Genomic DNA, 19,082 nt, shown 5'->3' with positions numbered 1-19,082 from the left:
ATTGTTTCCGTTAGTTCGTTTGGTATCCGGATTTTACTTTCTACTTTTAGAGATTCTTTTATCAGTTCTATTAGTTGTGTTGGTATATTAGATTCTTTCATTGCTTTTATTAAGAATTCTACGTTTATATTGTCATATGCGCTTTCGAAGTCTATGAAGAGATGATGTGTGTCGATGTTATATTCACTTGTTTTTTCGAGGATCTGTCGCAGAACAAATATCTGGTCTATTGTTGACTTCTGTCTACAGAAGCCACTTTGGTATTTGCCAACTATTTTTTCAGCGTGTGGTCTAAGTCTTTCATAAATGACGTTGGACATTATTTTGTATGCTGCATTCAGCAGCACGGTAGTTTCCACATTCTAACTGATTTCCTTTTTTATGTAATGGTACAATAATACCGCTATTCCACTCCGCTGGTAGCTGTTTATTTGACCATATCTTTGTTATCAATTCATGTATTGTTTTCTGTAGTGCGTCTCCTCCTTCCTTCAGTAATTCCGATGCTACTTGATCCGATCCCGGTGATTCATTGTTCTTTAATTTGTCTACTGCTGTTCTAATCTCGGCTATTGTTGGTGAACTCTTTTCTCTGTTGTCTGCTTGGTCTAATGGTATATCAGGGTTCGTCTCACTCCCATCTCCTTCAAGCTTTTCCGTAAAATGTTCTGTCCATCTTCTTAGTATCTCTTAGTATCTACACATCGTTGTTCTCGGTTTAAGTCTTTTCTGATTTTGTTCAGTTTCTGATAAAATTTTCTTGTCTCTGTTGATTTACTTAGTTCTTGCAGTTCTTGAAGTTCTTTGTTCATATATTCTCTCTTTTTTCTTCGGTGAGTTTTCTTTTCTTCTTTGCGTAGTTGTTTATATTCTTTCTCTGCTTGTCGGGTTCTGTGCCCCTGTTGCATCAGTAAATATGCTCTGTTTTTTCTGTCTGTTATAATCTGACATTCTTCGTCAAACTAGTCATTCGTTCTTGTTCTTCTTTCTTTACCTTCTATGCCTAATACTTCTTTAGCTGCCTCTTTTATGATTTCTCTGCACTCTTCCCACTCCTTATTTGGGTTTACATGTTTTAGTCTGTTTTCTAGTTTGATGCTTATCTTTTCTTTATACTCTTTATTTTTGTTTGTTTCTTTGAGTCCTTCTACCTTGTATCGTTCATGTTTAGAGCCTCCTTCCTTTTTGATGTTTGAAATTCTAGCCCTTACCCTACTTTCGATCAGGTAGTGATCAGAATCCGCATTTGCCCCTCTTCTGGTGCGGACGTTTATTATATTCGATTGGTGTCTCGAGTCTACAATAACATATCATATTTACTGTCAGTCCATCTGGGGATTTCCAGGTACCATTGTGTATATCTTTGCGAGCGAAGTATGTGCTGGTAATCACAATGTTAGGTGATCTTGCTAGGTTTATTAACCTATTGCCATTGTCATTTGATTCCTCATGGAGACTGTGCCTACCTTCACAGGAGGTTTGACCGTTCACAAAACAAAAAATTACCTGCGATGCGAACCACTCGTGTACTAATGATACACTGTTTGCACCGAGATCTGAGGTGTTAGTATTACACTCTAGACTCTAGACAACCTACCGTAGCGCTGCCTATTGGCGAACTCTGGAAATAACAAGTGCGCCATACTTCCCGCCGGCCCATACTATACGCCACTCCCCTATAATAAATTTCCCTAGGGCGTTATTTTTGAAAATAACACCCAGGGCCTAGGGTATTAAATTTAAATACAGTCGGAAAAATGAAAGAATACCCATGAACGAACATATAAAACACGCTGTATTTTCCTGTCACCGTGTCACACAAAAAATTGGCCAGCGCAAGTACATGTAATAATTATTGTTACATGTACTTGCACTGGACAATTTTCTTTGTGACACGGTGACAGGAAAATACAGCGTGTTTTATATGTTCGTTCATGGGTATTCTTTCATTTTTCCGACTGTAACTATTAGTTAAATACTGTAGCTCACAAATAATAACCTAAGTAAACTACGGTTACCACAATTACGTTATGACTATTGCTGTTAAATGTACTTATTTGAAAACTAATTAATTCAAAATTCATTCAAATTATTTGCATATAAAGAATATTTAGTCGGACATTAGATGTTGAAGGCACCACGGGTATTATGGATAATAACGCCTTCAGTCAACGTATATCCTTCGGGCCAAAGGCCCTCGTGATTCACACCATTGACCTCAATCGTTATTATCCCTATAATATCCTTGGTGTCTTAATAACTACAGCCACAGGCACAAAATGCCGCCACCCAAATTGTTTTATTAAGTTTGACAATTTACAACTTTATTAATTGTACACCGATTTTCACGATTCTTGCATCAGTTTGCAGGTACATGTTTTGATGTCGTTTGTTATTATTCCGGTAAAAAAAATTTGCTTAGATGACTTTATACGGGGGTAAATGGAAGCGTTGTATTTTCTCATAAATTAAAAATATTCTGTGGAAAAATTGGAGGGCTGTTTTTGTTACGTACTCCATTTGTATTATCCTAGAGGTATCCCTAAGATTTTGTTTTTTTAAATTATTCGAACATCTCTTTTCTTCTAAAAGCTGTAAATAAAAACACTGCGTTGAAGGTTTATTTATTTAAAAATTTCAAACGCACTAAAATTAACAACACAAAATAAAATTAACAAAACAAAACAATTCAATAGCGGGTATGTCCACCTCTTTCAGCAACGACTGCTCGCAATGTGTTTGGCATCGAATAAAGAAGATGTGTTACCCTTGGCTGGGGAATAGCCCGATATTCCTCTACCACGGCCATAACTGTACCAAATTTTCTACAGGCGTAGGATGACGGTGTATAGCTGTTTTTAATTCGTTTCATAAATACTCAATAGGATTGAGATCCGGGCTACCTGCGGGTTATTCTATTCTCATCAATCCAACCTCTATTTAAGATATTTACGTTTGAGTCAATCAATGTTTTTATTTACAAAAAATTGTACAGCTTTTACAAGAAAAGAGATATTCGGATAATTCAATAAAAAAAAGAATGTGTGTGTACTTCGTACGCACGTAAGAAGTTATACTTCTAAATATGATTTCAATGAAATAAATATATACTTTCGGACAGTTTATTTGTATTTTATTTAAAGATTAAATTAATTTTTACTTACTACTTTCCAAACATTTTTATTAAAACAATACCAAATATTAAAAAAAAGATTAGAAAACACCAGGATTCGAACCGGAGTCCTCTTGATCTCCAGTCCAACGCTCTACCACTGAGCTATACCCTTTTGATTATCCGGGCTACAAGATTTCTCAGAGATAGTGACAAACAGACGAAGTGAATTATAAAATACTTTAAATATTACTTAGTATCTTATTCCCGAGGTAGACAAGTCCAAATACACAAAAATTATAATAATAGTTATTTAAGATATAAATGTTAAAAGTACAATTTTAAGGCACGTATGTGAAAGTTTCGTGTGAAAAATTCGCTTCGCTCATTCTGCAATTCACATGAGTGCCTTAAAAATGTACTTTTTAACACGTACCTATATCATACAATATTTTTTCTACAAACGTCTTATATATCAACAATTATAATTTATCTCAATTACAGGACAATAACCTACAAAAACTTTTACTTGAACTTGATTGACTGACATTCCATTTTTATATTTTTCTTGACATTACATCAAAACTGCCTATTGGGACCGTGCAAGTTCGGCAAAGCGACCCCTATTTCTACGCTCTATACTAAAATTCGCACTTTTAATTATATTGGCCAATTATATTAGTCCTGGTTACTGGATAATTGTCAAGGCCATAGTCCAAAAAAATAATAAGAAGAAAAAATACGATTCAGGTTATGTTATGAAAACGTCAACAATTGTATGTAGTAAATAAAATTAGTTATTAAAATGCAGTACTGCAAGCAAAATAAAATTAATTAAATTTACCTTTATATAATAATTGCATATCATATCAATATTGTGGAGCAATATATAATTTTTCTGCTTCATTGACAGAAGGTATGAAATATACGTCAATTTGACAATTTCAATTGACAATATGAATTATTTAAGACAGTTGCTATATTTCTCCGCGACTCGCGCAGGGTCGTTTCTCGTTTCCCCTTCCAAGTACTTGCACACCGCGAATACTGTCAATACGTAAATCAGAATAACCTCTACTTTTATTTTTGTATATTCTAACAAATTTTAAGTTTTTTTCTACAAACGTGTTAAAAATGCAATACAGTTTAAATTAAATTTTTAAAAACCTTTTATACCACCTTTTTCAAATTGCGCAAGTTGTATTATTAATATCTATTAATGTTAATATCTATTAATGTTAATAAATGAAATATAAATATTTTGATGTTTCACAATTTGACAATTCACTTTTAACTGCAGTGCCTTAAAATTGTTAAAGCACTGGTGCTTTAAAGTAGCATTTTTAACGCTCCTATGGAGTGATATAAATTGCATTTTTAACACGTTTGTAGAAAAATATATTTAAAAACACTAATATATTCTTTCCACACCTTTTCTGGACTGATAAATACATAAATTAAAACATTTAGTAACGAACTCCATACTGCCTGTGTGCGCATGCACGCATATTAATAAAATTTCACCCTCAATGAAATAACGCCTAAAGTATAACTTCAAAAATATGAAAAAAATTTTTTAGTAAACGCTTTTCTTTAGTTACGAGTGACTAAAATTGAAAATATAAAAAAATCAACTAAAAAGCAAAAAATAAAAATAATTGAAAAAATCTAACACGTTCGTCAAATAAAATCGTGGCCCGTCTTCATCGAATAAACGGTTTTCGCCCCACGCTTTTCTTTGACGTAGATTTTTTCAATTATTTTTATTTTTTGCTTTTTAGTTGATTTTTTTATATTTATAATTTTAGTCACTCGTAACTAAAGAAAAGAGTTTCCTAAAAAATTTTTCATATTTTTTTTTTTACTTTTTAGTCTTACACTTTTCAAACATTAAAATATATCGTCATGTTTATCAGAATCGGTAAAAAATTTTAAACTTTATTGTTCATTTATGAAGCATAACGTAAACAATTAACGTAAAAAGTAAAATAATCTACAGTAATTAGCTACAATCTGTAAAAGTTTCAAGTTTCTTTATTGTAAAAAACAAGAGAATTTAAGCATTTTCCGTTAAAATCGTTTTTTATTTAAACAATTAATAAACATAATAGCTATTTGTATAACAAGGGAAGAAAGTGCTACTTTTCCTCCCGAGAATGAAGTTTACTGCCCGACGCGTAGCGGAGGGCAGTAATCATTCAAGGGAGGAAAAGGTACTTTACTCCCATGTTATACATATGGTTTTTCCACCTTCCTCAAATAACAAGTCATTTTTTTATTTTTACTTAATATATTTATGTAACTAACCAACAAAATTTATTAGAACAAAAACCAACAAGTAGGTACATTATAACTGTCAACTGTCAAATATAAGCCAAATTATTAATGTAAACATTGTTAAATCAGAATAACAATTTACTGTTTTTTGCAATTCTGCAAAATACAGAGTGTTTTTAAATAAACGTTAAAATCTATAGATACTTACGTAATAGAAAATAGATATTGTACAGGGCATCAATAAGTTATATTTCATGAGTGAAATACCATGACGTCACTTTTACTTTTCCTCCCTAGGGAGGAAAAGTACAACTTTGCTCCCTACAATCAGGTCCGGAAAAGTATACTTTCGGTAGAGGTAGGTGGAAAAAAATTTTTTATTGACTATTCGTGTATGTTCCCGCGAATGCATATGTCTGCAAATTTTTAGTCATTTGCATTGAAGAAAAGGCAGTCAAATTAACGTCCAAAGATTTGACCCAAACTATTGAACTAAAGAAAAGCGTTTAATTAATAATTAATACGCCAAAATGAATTCTAATGTTAATTGTAGCACAAAACGTCTCTACCGGTGGTTTTTCTAAGACTACGATAAATACACGAATTTTTTGAATTCGAGTTTGGTTGAAGTTTTGTGTCGTATCGTATTGAAATTTGACACGAATAAGTGCCGTTTTTTATATAAACGAATATATGAGCGTTCAAAATTTGAAACTTTATTGTTTATTTATGAAACATAACGTAAACAATTAACGTAAAAAGTATGCATAGTTCATATCATTAGCTACAAACCGTAAAAGTTTCAAGTTTCTACATTGTAAAAACAAGAGAATTTAAGCATTTTCCATTAAAATAGTTTTTTTTTATTTAAACAATTAATAAACATAAAAAAAATTTATTGACTATTCGTGTATTGTTCCCGTGAATGCATATAATGTGTGCAAATTTTCATTCATTTGCATTGAAGAAAAGCCAGTCAAATTAACGTCTAAAGATTTGATGCAAACTATTGAACTAAATAAAAGCGTTTAATAAAAAACAAAATCTTAGGGACATCTCCAGGATAATATAAAAGCAGTATGTAACAAAATCAGTCCTCCACTTTTTCCACAGAATTTTTTAAAGTTAGGAGAAAATACGCTTCCATTCACCTCCGTATAATGCCATCTAAGCAAAAATTTTTGAAGATATTCTTCTTTAGGCGCGATTCGATTGAGGGTAAAATTGTACATAAATCTGCGCGCCTGCGCACACAGACAGTATGTAGTTCCTTGCTAATCTTTCAAGATAGGTATTTATGTATTTATGTTTTTAGTAAATGTAGTATTTATTATAATTCTTAAGTTTTTGGATTTGTGTTTCTCTGTAGTAAAATAATTATTTTACACTACATAACATTTTTACACTACTTGTCGCCGTGTTGTGTAATTATATCCGAAATTTACATGTCAATTAGAAGGACCTCGCTGGTATAGTTGGTAGGGCGTTAGCTCCGTGATTGGAATGACGCGGGTTCAAATCCTGGGCGATTCATATTTTTTTTTATTTTTGGTTGTTTTAATAAAAATTTTTTGAAAGTGGTAGATAAGAAAGTTAGTTTAATTTTTAAATAAAATACAAATAACCTGTTAAGTATATTTACTTTGTTGAAATTACCTATATAATAGAAGAATATCTTCTTACGTGCGTACAAAGTACACACTCATTCTTTTTTTGTTACCGGAATAATAACAAACGACACCAAAACATGTACCTACAAACTGATACAGGAATCTTGAAAATCGGAGTACAAATTATAAAGTTATAAATTATCAAACCTAATCAAAAATTTTGAGTGGCGGAATTTTGTGCCGGTGAGTGTATAATAACATCAATACATATTTATATACATACAGTGATGAACGCGCTAATAACCGGTAAAATAACGCAAAAGATCGAAAACATATTAAGTTTAAACAGAAATGACTAGAAACCTAAAGAAAATACCTAAACAGAAATGAAACTAGTGGAGGTGGGAAATTTAGCGATAAAAACCTTTACATTTACATTATATTTACTATTTCCCATCTTTAGACTATCAGAGGAGTATGTCAACTAAAACTGTCCTGCCACAGTGGCAGTTGCCAAAGTTGTCCGATATGTCTAAAGGTTGGAAACAACAAATTGTACATTTATAGGTTTTTATCGCTAAATTTCCCACCTCCACTAGGTTTCATTTCTGTTTATCTCACAACTTAATATGTTTTCCATCTTTTGGAAAAATATATGCAATATTTATATATAGAAAACATCTAAAACTATGATAATATTCTGCGTAAAAGTCATACATGACAACGTCGTGTTCTTAGGACCAGTAGAACGTTGCCATAAGATAGGGAGATAAATAATTGCTAACTGATTTCGTATTACTGATGGTACGTGATTTCGCTAACGGCGATTTATCTACGGTGAATTAAAAATCACAGGTAACGACCGTTTCTTGGTAACTTTAAAAACGGTAACTGGTGACCAAATATTAGATATGAACTTTGAATTCCCCGTCTCGCAAAACGTTTTTATGTACAGAATAAATAAAAACGATGTGACGTAACATCTGGCGATTATTAGAAACCGTGAATTTTAAAGAATGATGTAGTAAATACTTTATAATAATAAATATTACGATATTCTCGGTGATCGCGATTTGAGGAACAGCGATTATTAACCTGGGGATTTACCAACAGTGAATTTTAAGAATTGTGAAATACGATGTATTTTATGTTTATGTTATTGCAGACGTATTGAATATTTCTTTCTTTAGAAAAGCATTCTTAAAAGTACATGAAAAAATTTACTTGATATTTTAATACCTATTTTAGTTCACTTGGACACAAATTCATAGCAGGAGGAGACTTTAACTGTAAACATCATCACTGGGGCTCTAGAGTAATCACAACAAGGGGTAGACAACTGCTGAAGTCGATAATTGGAAACAATCTACAACACATATCTACAGGAGAACCAACTTATTGGCCTACAGATCCAAATAAAACACCAGATCTCTTAGACTTCTGTGTGATTAAAGGTCTCTTCTCTCTTAACTACTTAGCAATACAATCATGCTGGGACCTCTCGTCAGACCATTCTCCCATTCTAATTGACCTAGACTCCAAAGTCATACTCAGAAATAGGCCTCCAGTCCTAACCAATAACCAAACAAATTGGAAGATATTCCGAAGTGCATTAACAGAACAACTATCAACGAATTTGCCACTTAAAACAGAAATACAAATTGAAAATGCAGTACAACAACCTCCACACAAAAGGCGGGATGGAGTGCTACACCTGAACAAACATTATGGAAGGAAACCGTAATAGTCGGAGAGATAGAAGCGGATTTTGTGCGTGATAAGTAATATGGAAAAACTATACGGGGATATGTTGAATTAGTTGTGTACATGACTTTCACCAACGACCGGAAATCAGAGTTGGGGCCGAGGGTAGTTTTAAGGGGTCAAAGTCGCGGATTTTATTATTTTTTTATGATGCTCATGATCGAGATAGTGCACCAAAATTTGGGAATAAGTAGGTCATGACGTAACTAAGTAAAATCTTTAGGGGCGGAACGCTGCGTAACCGACAAAGGGGTGGGGGTAAGGGTGAATATAAAAAATATAAAGGGTTTTTTGCGAAGTTCGTGATTGAGATAGTGGACCAAAATTTGGTAATAAGTAGATCATGACATTAATAAGTAAAATCCCCAGAGCCGGAAACCAGAGATGGGGATGAGGGTAGTTATAAGGGGTCAAAGTCGCCGTTTTTATTATTTTTTTTTGTGGCTCTCATGATCGAGAAAGTGCACCAAAAGTTGGGAATAAGTAGGCCATGACGTAACTAAGTAAAATCTCCAGGGGTGGCACGCTGCGTGGCCGACAAAGGGGTGGGGCAGGGGTGAATACAAAAAATATAAGGGGTTTTTTGCGACGTTCGTGATTGAGAGAGTGTACCAAAATTTGGGAATAAGTAGACCATGACATAACTAAGTAAAATCCTCAGAGCCGGAAACCAGAGTTGGGCATGAGGGTAGTTATAAGGGGTCAAAATCGCCGTATTTATTATTTTTTTTTGTGACGCTCATGATCGAGATAGTGCACCAAAATTTGGGAATAAGTAGGTCATGACGTAACTAAGTAAAATCTTTAGGGGTGGAACGCTGCGTGGCCGATAAAGGGGTGGGGGTAGCTGTGAATATAAAAAATATAAGGGTTTTTTTGCGACGTGCTAGATTGGGATAGTGCACCAAAATTTGGGAATAAGTAGACCATGACTTAGCTAAGTAAAATCCCCAGAGCCGGAAACCAGAGTTGGGTATGAGGGTAGTTTTAAGGGGTCAAAGTCGCAGTGTGTATTATTTTTTGTGACTTGGCACAACATTTGTCCCCCACGCAGCGTACCGCCCCTGGACATTTTACTTAGTAATGTCATGATCTACTTATTCCCAAATTTTGCTGCACTATCTCGATCACGAACGGCAAAAAAACACCCATATATCTTTATACTCACCCCTGCTTACCACCCCTTTGTACCCCAAGCAGCGTTCCGCCCCTGAAGATTTTACTTAGCTACGTCATAACCTACTTACTCCCAAATTTTGGTGCACTATCTCCATCATGAGCGCCACAAAAAAAATAATAAAAACCGCTTTTAGCCCTTATAACTACCCTCCTCCACGACTCTGGTTTTCGCCTCTGAAGATATTACTTACTTATGTCATGGTCTACTTATTCCCAAATTTTGGTGCACTATCCCAATCACGAACGTCGCAAAAAACCCCTTACATTTTTTTATATTCACCCCTGCCCCACCACTTTGTCGGTCACGCAGCGTTCCACTCCTGGAGATTTTACTTAGTTACGTCATGACCTACTTATTCCCAAATTTTTGCGCGCTACCTCGATCATGAGCGTCACAAAAAAAAAATAATAAAAAACGGAATTTTGACCCCTTATAACTACCTTCCTTCTCCACTCTGGTTTCCGGCTCTGGGGATTTTAATTATTTATGTCATGGTCTACCTATAACCACATTTTGGTGCACTATCTCAATCACGAACGTCACAAAATACCCCTTACATTTTTTATATTCACCCCTACCCCAACCCCTTTGTCGGCCACGCAGCGTTGAGCCCCTAGAGATTTTACTTAGGTACGTCATGACCTACTTATTCCCAAATTTTGGTGCACTATCTCGATCATGAGCGTCATAAAAAAATAATAAAATCCGCGATTTTGACCCCTTATAACTACCCTCGGCCCCAACTCTGGTTTCCGAACGTTGGTGAAAGTCATGTACACAACTAATTCAACATATCCCCGTATAGTTTTTTCATATTACTTATCACGCACAAAATCCGCTCCCAGCTCTTAGACTATAAATTGTTCTCTGAGTGCAAAAAAACATGATTGAAGAGACAAGAAAACTTAGGAGAAAATGACAAAACACACACGCACCTATTGACAAATAAAATCTAAACAGAATTACCAGAAGACTTAAAAATCTATTAAAAGAAGAAAGAAACAGGGGATTCAAACTTACTTAGAAAATCTGACTCCATTCAAAGACACTAACTATTCGCTATGGAAGGCGACGAGAAAAGTAAAAAGCCAAAAGACGCCATACCTCCTTTAAAAAATGCCAAAGGTAAATGGGCAAGAACAGACACAGAGAAATCCGAGACATTCGCAGAACATCTTTCGACAGTATTTAGTCCCTTTACTAGAGTAGTACCATTAGAACAAGTACCATTTCATTCTTTTCTGAAGCTCCATATCAAATGGAACTGCCAATCTCACAAGTTTAATATTAAAGAAGTAAAACAGATAATAAATAATGAGATACAACCTAATAAGGCACCGGGATTCGACCTCATAACGGGTGAGGTCCTTTAGGAACTAACCGATGATTGTTACAGAATAATCACTATGATCTTTAATGCTATGTTAAGTCTGCACTACTTCCTGTTGCAATGGAAAGTGGCACAGATTATACTCATTCAAAAACCTGGAAAAGATCCAAAAGATGTCAACTCATACCGACCGATAAGTCTACTCCCAGTCATCTCTAAGGTTTTTGAAAAACTTTTGTTAAGAAAAATCAAACCAATATTAGAAGAAAAGAGTCTCATACCTGACCATCAATTCGGATTTCGTAATCAACATAGTACAATAGAACAAGTTCACAGACTGTACACAACAATAAGAACTAGTCTCGAAAACAAGCAATACTGCACTGCAGCCTTTTTAGACGCCTCTCAAGCTTTTGACAAGGTGTGGCACACAGGCAAGGTGTGGCACACATAGAGATCTTCAGGTACTATCAGTCTCCGAAGAGTGCAAAAAATCTTCTGAACAATATCAAAATAAGTCGCGGGTACATCTTAACACCCTGGCACACATTCTTCTCAACAACCAACAAGCGAAGAGACTGAAGCGATATGATCCCTTGGACCTACCTAACCGATCCTGACAGAGCCAACAGCAGAGGAAGCTACGCCTTCAACAGCGTCCAGTCATTGTGTTCTGTGCCAGTTTTAGTTTTCGTGCTCGCGTATCAGTTATCAGTGTATGTGCGCATGTCACCAGTAAAACGCTAATGTGTGTGTGTGTAGTAGTGTCGTGATGCTTTGGTCACTGGACCTTACATCTCTCTGTCATTGTAAAGACAAAGAATTTTACTTATTGTTTTCATTGTAAAACAGATTGTAAAAAATCTGGGATGTTAATAAAAAAAATATTTTAGGGTTATTTTTAGTTTTATTTAAAGAGGAATCGTTTTAAACGTCAAGCGTTTGAAACGTTTTAAAGTCAAGCTTGACTTTAGACAAGATAAGCCTTTGACCGGATTATCAGAGAAAAATGTGGGAAATATTAAAGAGATATGGAGTTCCATTAACATACATAAAAGAATTATCAAAATGTTCTATGAAATATATACCGCACAAATCATGCACAATGGGAAACTCACAAAACCAATCAACCTAGACAGTGGAGTCAGACAAGGGTGTATTTTATGTCCAACCATATTTTTATCTTAATCGACTGGGTCATAAAGAAAGCAAAGAAAAATAAAACAGGAATTAGATGTAATGCTTTCGGTCAGCTTGAAGGACTAAACTTTGCGGATGATATAATATGTCTAGTGTCCGAAAAAGACAACATAATTATGCAGAAAAAATCAAAAAAGGTGACAAAAGAAGTAAGAAAAATAGGATAAGGGAACACAAAAAAACCAAACGTATGAAGATAAATACGGAAAGAGAACTGGGAATATTCATTGAAGGAGAAGAAGTAGAAAATGTACAGAAGTTTTGCTATCTGGGAAGCGTAGAAGCTAGCGGTGGAACGGAAGAAGCAATTAATGGAAGGATAACTAAAGTCCAGAATGCGTCGTATATGCTTAAGAAAACATGGAAGTCCAATAAATTAACAATCAAAACCAAAACCAGGATATTTAATACAAATTATGTAAAGAGCATTTTTTTATATGCAGCAGAAACTTGTAAATTAGAGAAAAAAATTATATCAAAGATTCAAACTTCAAAGATTCAGCCAGGTTGCGTAGGTTGCATGGTATTATAAATACAAAAATGCCCGTCACAGTTCGGATGTGAATTTTAGTTATTAACAAATAAGTGTCAAAAATGACAGTTTTTTCGTTTAAATCGCTACAGGTAACAACAGGGTAATTTAGAGTATTCATCTTTTAGTAGATGAGCAAAGGTTCAAAATGGCAGTTTTTAAATTTTGCTCCGATCATTTGTTACTTCTAGGTCTGGATCCCGCGTATGAAAAAAAAGTTGATTAATAGCAAGCTGAAAATTTGTTAATAGCTTAAGGGTGTCTAGTCGAATAAACTTTGATATATGGGAACACTGAAACAGGGGTAGTTTTAATTGTGGAACAGGTTAAAAATTTGGAACGGTCACAGCACGAAAACGGCACATTTATTTTGTCCGACAGAACAGACTTAAACTCTCCGAACAGAGATTAAACTCTCATGAAAAAATCAGACTGCTATTTATTACCTGTCATAATTCCTGTCATTTGACATATTCTACATGTTCCACTCATTAAAACGCCCATTTGGTGATAAATAGCAGTCTGATTTTTGCATGAGAGTTTAATCTCTGTTCGAAGAGTTTAAGTCTGTTCTGTCGGACAAAATAAATGTGCCGTTTCCGTGCTGTGACCGTTCCAAATTTTTAACCTGTTCCACAATTAAAACTACCCCTGTTCCAGTGTTCACACATATCAAAGTTTATTCGACTAGACACCCTTAAGCTATTAACAAATTTTCAGCTTGCTATTAATCAACTTTTTTTTCATACGCGGGATCCAGACCTATTCGGTAATTGCAAAATAAGACTAAAATTTCGAAAATAAAAAAATTGCCATAACTTTTGCGAAAATGAACTTAAGACTTAGATATTGCATGAATAGTTGAGACAACTGGCACATATCATGCACAAAAAATTTCAAGACGATTCGTCAATTAGTTTAAATTTTATTCAATTTGTTTATCCCAAAGAAAGAGCTTTTTTTGCAATGTTATTGTTCAGAAACTAATAATGATACAGCAATGCTGTTGCAACCACATAAAAGAAGAACACTTATGTTTTCAAAGCGTTTAAAAAAAATTAGTTATTAACAATAAATATTTATTAACAATAAATAAAAGAAGAACACTTATGTTTTCAAAGCGTTTAAAAAAATTAATAAAAAGTCATGTTTACCATTCCGAAAACATTTTACTAAAGTAAAGTCATTTTTGGCTTAATAACAATTTGAATAGCTTTGTTAATATTGAATGTGGAGTAAATCTACTTTGGGATTTCAAAAGCTGGTATTTTTACACGAATTTAAAAAAAATCGCCTTGGTTAGTTGGCGGTCAGCCACTTTTATTATTTATTTCACAGTTACTTCTTAATACATAAAATTCTCCTGTAACAGTGTTAGTTATCATACTTCTCCGAAACAGCTTGACCGATTATTTTTATATTTTTCATACCCATAAATTATAAGGGGAATTGCCCCCTGACATTTTTTTATTTTTTTTTGACAAAATTGTCTACCTTAATTTTATATGGTGTAAAATTAAAAAATACATACAACCCTTAATTTTCACTCTTCTATCAGTAACCCCTATTTTTTAATAGTCATCTATATATTTACATCTATAAAATTCTCCTGTCACAGTGTTAGTTGCAATACTCCTCCGAGACCGCTTAACCGATTTTTATGAAATTATATATGTATATTTGGTAGGTCTTAGAATCGGTCGTAATCTATTTTTTATATCCCAAAGTGATAAAGGGAGTTCCCCCTAACAGTTTGTAATGTTAGGTGGGGATATGTATACATAACGTACTCTACAGGACTACGAGTACATGAAAATTAAAAAAATTATGATCAAAATCCATCAAAAAGCTCCGGAGATATTAATGGCAGCATATGCTTGAAGAATCAATTTCATTTTTTGAGTGCACGGATTTTAATAATTCCCCTCCACCGACCACGAATCGATTTCGTTAGGACGTCATGTTTAAAGCTGTCTTAACCACTTTGTTGAAGTTCAAAGTTTACTCAAACTTTTACACATAAAGTAGGTATATACCTTGATCTTCAAAATGGTGCTAGTTAGGTTGCTTAATTGTTATAAACAAAGTAGCTGTGAATTAAATAAAAAGGAGTGGCTAACTTTGACCGTAATTAACCTAGGCGAAAAGTTTTTTTTTAATTCGTCTTAAAATACAAGCTTTTCAAATCCCAAAGTAGTTTTAGTCTAGAGTCAATATTAACAAAGTTATTCAAATTGTTTATAAGCCAAAAATTACTCTACTTTAGTAAAATGTTTTCGAAATGATAAAAATTACTTTTTAATGATTTTTTTTAAATACGTTCAAAACATAACTATTCTTCTTTCACGCAGTTTTCACAGAATCGCTTCATTATTATTTTCTGAACAATAACACTGCAAAAAAATGCTATTCGGGATAAAGAAATTGAATAAAATTTAAACTAATTTACGAATCGTCTTAATTTTTTTTGTGTATTATACAGACTTTTGACTCAACTTTTCGTGGAATATGAAAGGTCATTTTCGCAAAAGTTATAGCAAATTTTTTATTTTCAAAATTTTAGTTTTATTTTGAAATTTTCGATGCAACAAATGATCGGACCAAAATTCAAAAACTGCCATTTTAAACCTTCGCTCATCTACTCAAAGAAGAATACTATAAGATATTTAACTACCCTATTTTTACCTGTGGCGATTTAAACGAAAAACTTGCCATTTTTGACACTTATTTGTTAATAACTAAAATTCTCGTCCAAACTGTGACGGCATTTTTGTATTTATAATGGATTAGGTATATACACTCACCGGTACAAAATTTCGCCACCCAAAATTTTTGATTAAGTTTGACAATTTATAACTTTATGATTTGTGCTCCGATTTTCAAGATTCTTGCACCAGTTTGTAGGTACATGTATTGATATCGTTCAGAATTATTCCGGTAACAAAAAAATGTTGCTTGCATCACATTATACAGGGATGAATGGAAGCGTTGTATTTTCTCCTAACTTTAAATATTTCTGTGGAAAATGGAAGAGCTGATTTTGTTTCATAGTCATGTCATACTATTCCGAGGCATTACTAAAATTTTGTTTTTTGAATTATCCGAATCTCTTTTCTTGTAAGAGCTGTACCATTTTTGTAAATAAAAACACTGATCGACTCATAAAATAGAGGTTGGTTTGATAAGATTAGAATGGCCCGCATGCATCCCCGATCTCAATCCTAATAAGCATTTATGGGATGAACTAAAAAAAGCTATTCGCCGTCATCGTAGGCCTTCAGAAAATTTGGTACAGTTATGGTTCTCGTAGAGCAATATCAGGCTATTCCCCAGGCAAGGATAACATATCTTTATTCGATGCCAAACAGATTGCGAGCAGTCGTTGCTGCAAAAGGTGGACATATCCGCTATTGAATTGTTTTGTTTTATTGTTAATTTTGTTTTGTTCCGTTAACTTTCGTGCGCTTGATAAATTTAATGAGATGAACCTTCAAAGCAAATTTTTATTTACAGCGCTTACAATAAAAGAGATATTCGGATAATTCAAAAAACAAAACCTTAGTGATACCTCCAGGATAACACGAAAGGAGTATCAAACAAAATCAGCTTTCCAATTTTTCCACAGAATTTTTTAAAGTTAGGAGAAATTACAACGCTTCCATTCACCACAGTATTCACCCCATCTAAGCCAAAAATTTTTGTTGCCGGAATATTAACAAAATACACCAAATATGTACCTACAAACTGATGCAAGAATCTTGAAAATCGGAGCACAAATAAGAAAGTTATAGATTGTCAAACTTAAGGGGCTATCCTAGTGTAAAAGTACGAAATTCATATACTTTTTTGGGAATTTCTAAAAGAAAAAGTCCTGTACCAATTGTTTTGAAAATTCGCATGAGCATTTATTATAAAAAGAAGTATAAGTAAAACAATTTTCATAAAAAAATATTGAAAATTAAACGATTTATGCGCCATCTACTGGCACCGTGAAAATAAAAACATAGCTCCACTGCTGCAGTGATAGGGACTAATAGAGATTCTGAAATATAAAATTTCAAAGTTATTATTGAAATATACCTAAGTTATTTTCTGTACCATCAACTAGGGGTTTTTTGATCGGATAAAAAATATCAATTTAACGGTTTTTGAAACTGAAAATGTTTTAGCAAATTTAAAAAAAAAAAAAATTCAACACCTCGTCATTTTTCCAAATTTTAATATTTTTCCAAAATTCTAGTTGATGGTATAGGAAATAACTTATATTTCAATAATCACTTTAAAATTGTATGTTTCAGGATCTCTATTAGTCCCAATCACTGCAGCAGTGGAGCTATGTCTTTATTTTCACGGTGCCAGTAGATGGCGCATAAATTGTTTAATTATAAATATTTTTTTATGAAAATTGTTTTACATATACTTCTTTTTATAGTAAATGCTCATGCAAATTTTCAAAATAATTAGTACAGTACTTTTTATTTTAGAAATTCCCAAAAAAAGTATATGCATTCCGTACTTTTACACTAGGAAATTTTGGGTGGCGGAATTTAGTGCCGGTTAGTGTAGTTCCGAAAAACCCCATTTGCAACCTGGCTGCTCAAGTGTCCCGAACATGGTATATTTTTGCCTTATTTCCCTGGCCTAAGATGCCTCAGACGATTATCGAAAATATATTGGTCAAATCGGATAAGTAACAAGGAACTTTGGAGAAACACTAATCAAAAGCCGATAGCCAAAACGATAAATAGACGCAAATGGAAGTTTATTGAACTCACATTAAGGAAAAATGAAGATGATATAACCAAACACGCCCTGGATTACCAACCAACTGGGAAAAGAAAAGGCAGACCAATGACATCCTGGAAAACAAATGTTACCAAAGAACTAAAAGACAACAAATTAACATGGAAAGAGGTAAAAACCCTAGACAAAAACAGATGGAGGGGACTGTAAAGGCTCTATGTTCCAAGATGAATAAAGTAAGTAAGTTTTATCTTACCTGATTTATCATTTGTTTTATTTTCCAAGTCTCCAAGTTCTAGAGCCGCAGACAGCTGAGGTGCTACATATTGTCGTTTATCTTCAATAACCTCTACCTCTTCTTTAACTTCAGTTTTTAGTTCCACAACTAATAACAGATACGAATTATATCACACTGTTTATTACCTATTTGGTGATAGTTTCATAAAAAGGTAGACTATTTATTGATATGAAATTTATATCATAGACCAGGGCGCATCTGTAAAAATATTAGTACATTTGGACGTTGAGAGGTGACTCAAATTTTTTTGCAGAAATTGCTTGAAAATAAATCAAATAATAATATTTGAGTTATCCTCCCTCTCAAAAAGGTCCGGAACATTGTTTAAATAATCAAAATGTCAAAAAATTAAGGAAAAATTCGATTTTTTTCTTGGTTTTTTGATTATAACTTTAAAAGTATTCATTTCCGAGAAAAGTTGTACTGACATAAAAGTTGCGTAACTAAATTTCCTACAATATAGAATTGGTTAAAAATTGAAGAAATAGTCACCCTTGTTGCAAAATAGCAATAATTGTGAAAAAAACATACAAAAACAAGTATTCGCATTTTACGTTTTTCAACCATTTATGCTACACTTAGGACCTTCATATTTCACCCTGAAAAATTTTATGATACAGTAAAACAATACTGTAAATTTTATTAAGATCGGTTCAATAGATTTTGCAAAATAAATTTTGCAATCCAGCTTTCGTAAAAAAATGCATTTTTTCAAAATGTTACAGGACTGAAAATAAAGCAGATAGCAAGTTGAAAATTTTTTTGCATATAGAAGTGCACTGTACCTTTCATTTGCAATTTTGCAAAATTAAAATCGCTTAACACCACGGCGTCAGGAATTTTTTTAAATAAACATTAATTATTGGTGCTACGCGCAGGACAGCGGATAGGTTGCTATTATTGGGCATTCCAATGACCTTTGATAATGATTGATACATTTTAATTTTTATGACATTTCGATATAAATAAATAAATTTGTTTATTGCAAAATAAAAACACATACTCTATCCTTTGAAATAACACTTTTATTAGCAAA

General features: G+C 33.3%; 1 protein-coding gene across 4 annotated transcripts in view; it reads right to left on the bottom strand.

The window, feature by feature from the left end:
- LOC126890706 (zinc finger protein 678-like) overlaps positions 1–19,082 on the bottom strand; it is a 138,949-nt gene that overhangs the window by 77,693 nt on the left and 42,174 nt on the right. For all 4 annotated transcript variants that reach the window (XM_050659872.1, XM_050659871.1, XM_050659869.1 and 1 more), the window contains exon 3: positions 18,005–18,133. In XM_050659872.1, coding sequence (XP_050515829.1) covers positions 18,005–18,133 — 129 coding nt within the window. The remainder of the gene's footprint in view (positions 1–18,004; positions 18,134–19,082) is intronic.

Source organism: Diabrotica virgifera, chromosome 8 (assembly GCF_917563875.1).
Source record: "Diabrotica virgifera virgifera chromosome 8, PGI_DIABVI_V3a".
NCBI lineage: Eukaryota > Metazoa > Arthropoda > Insecta > Coleoptera > Chrysomelidae > Diabrotica > Diabrotica virgifera.
This window is presented reverse-complemented; position numbering and strand designations above follow the sequence as displayed.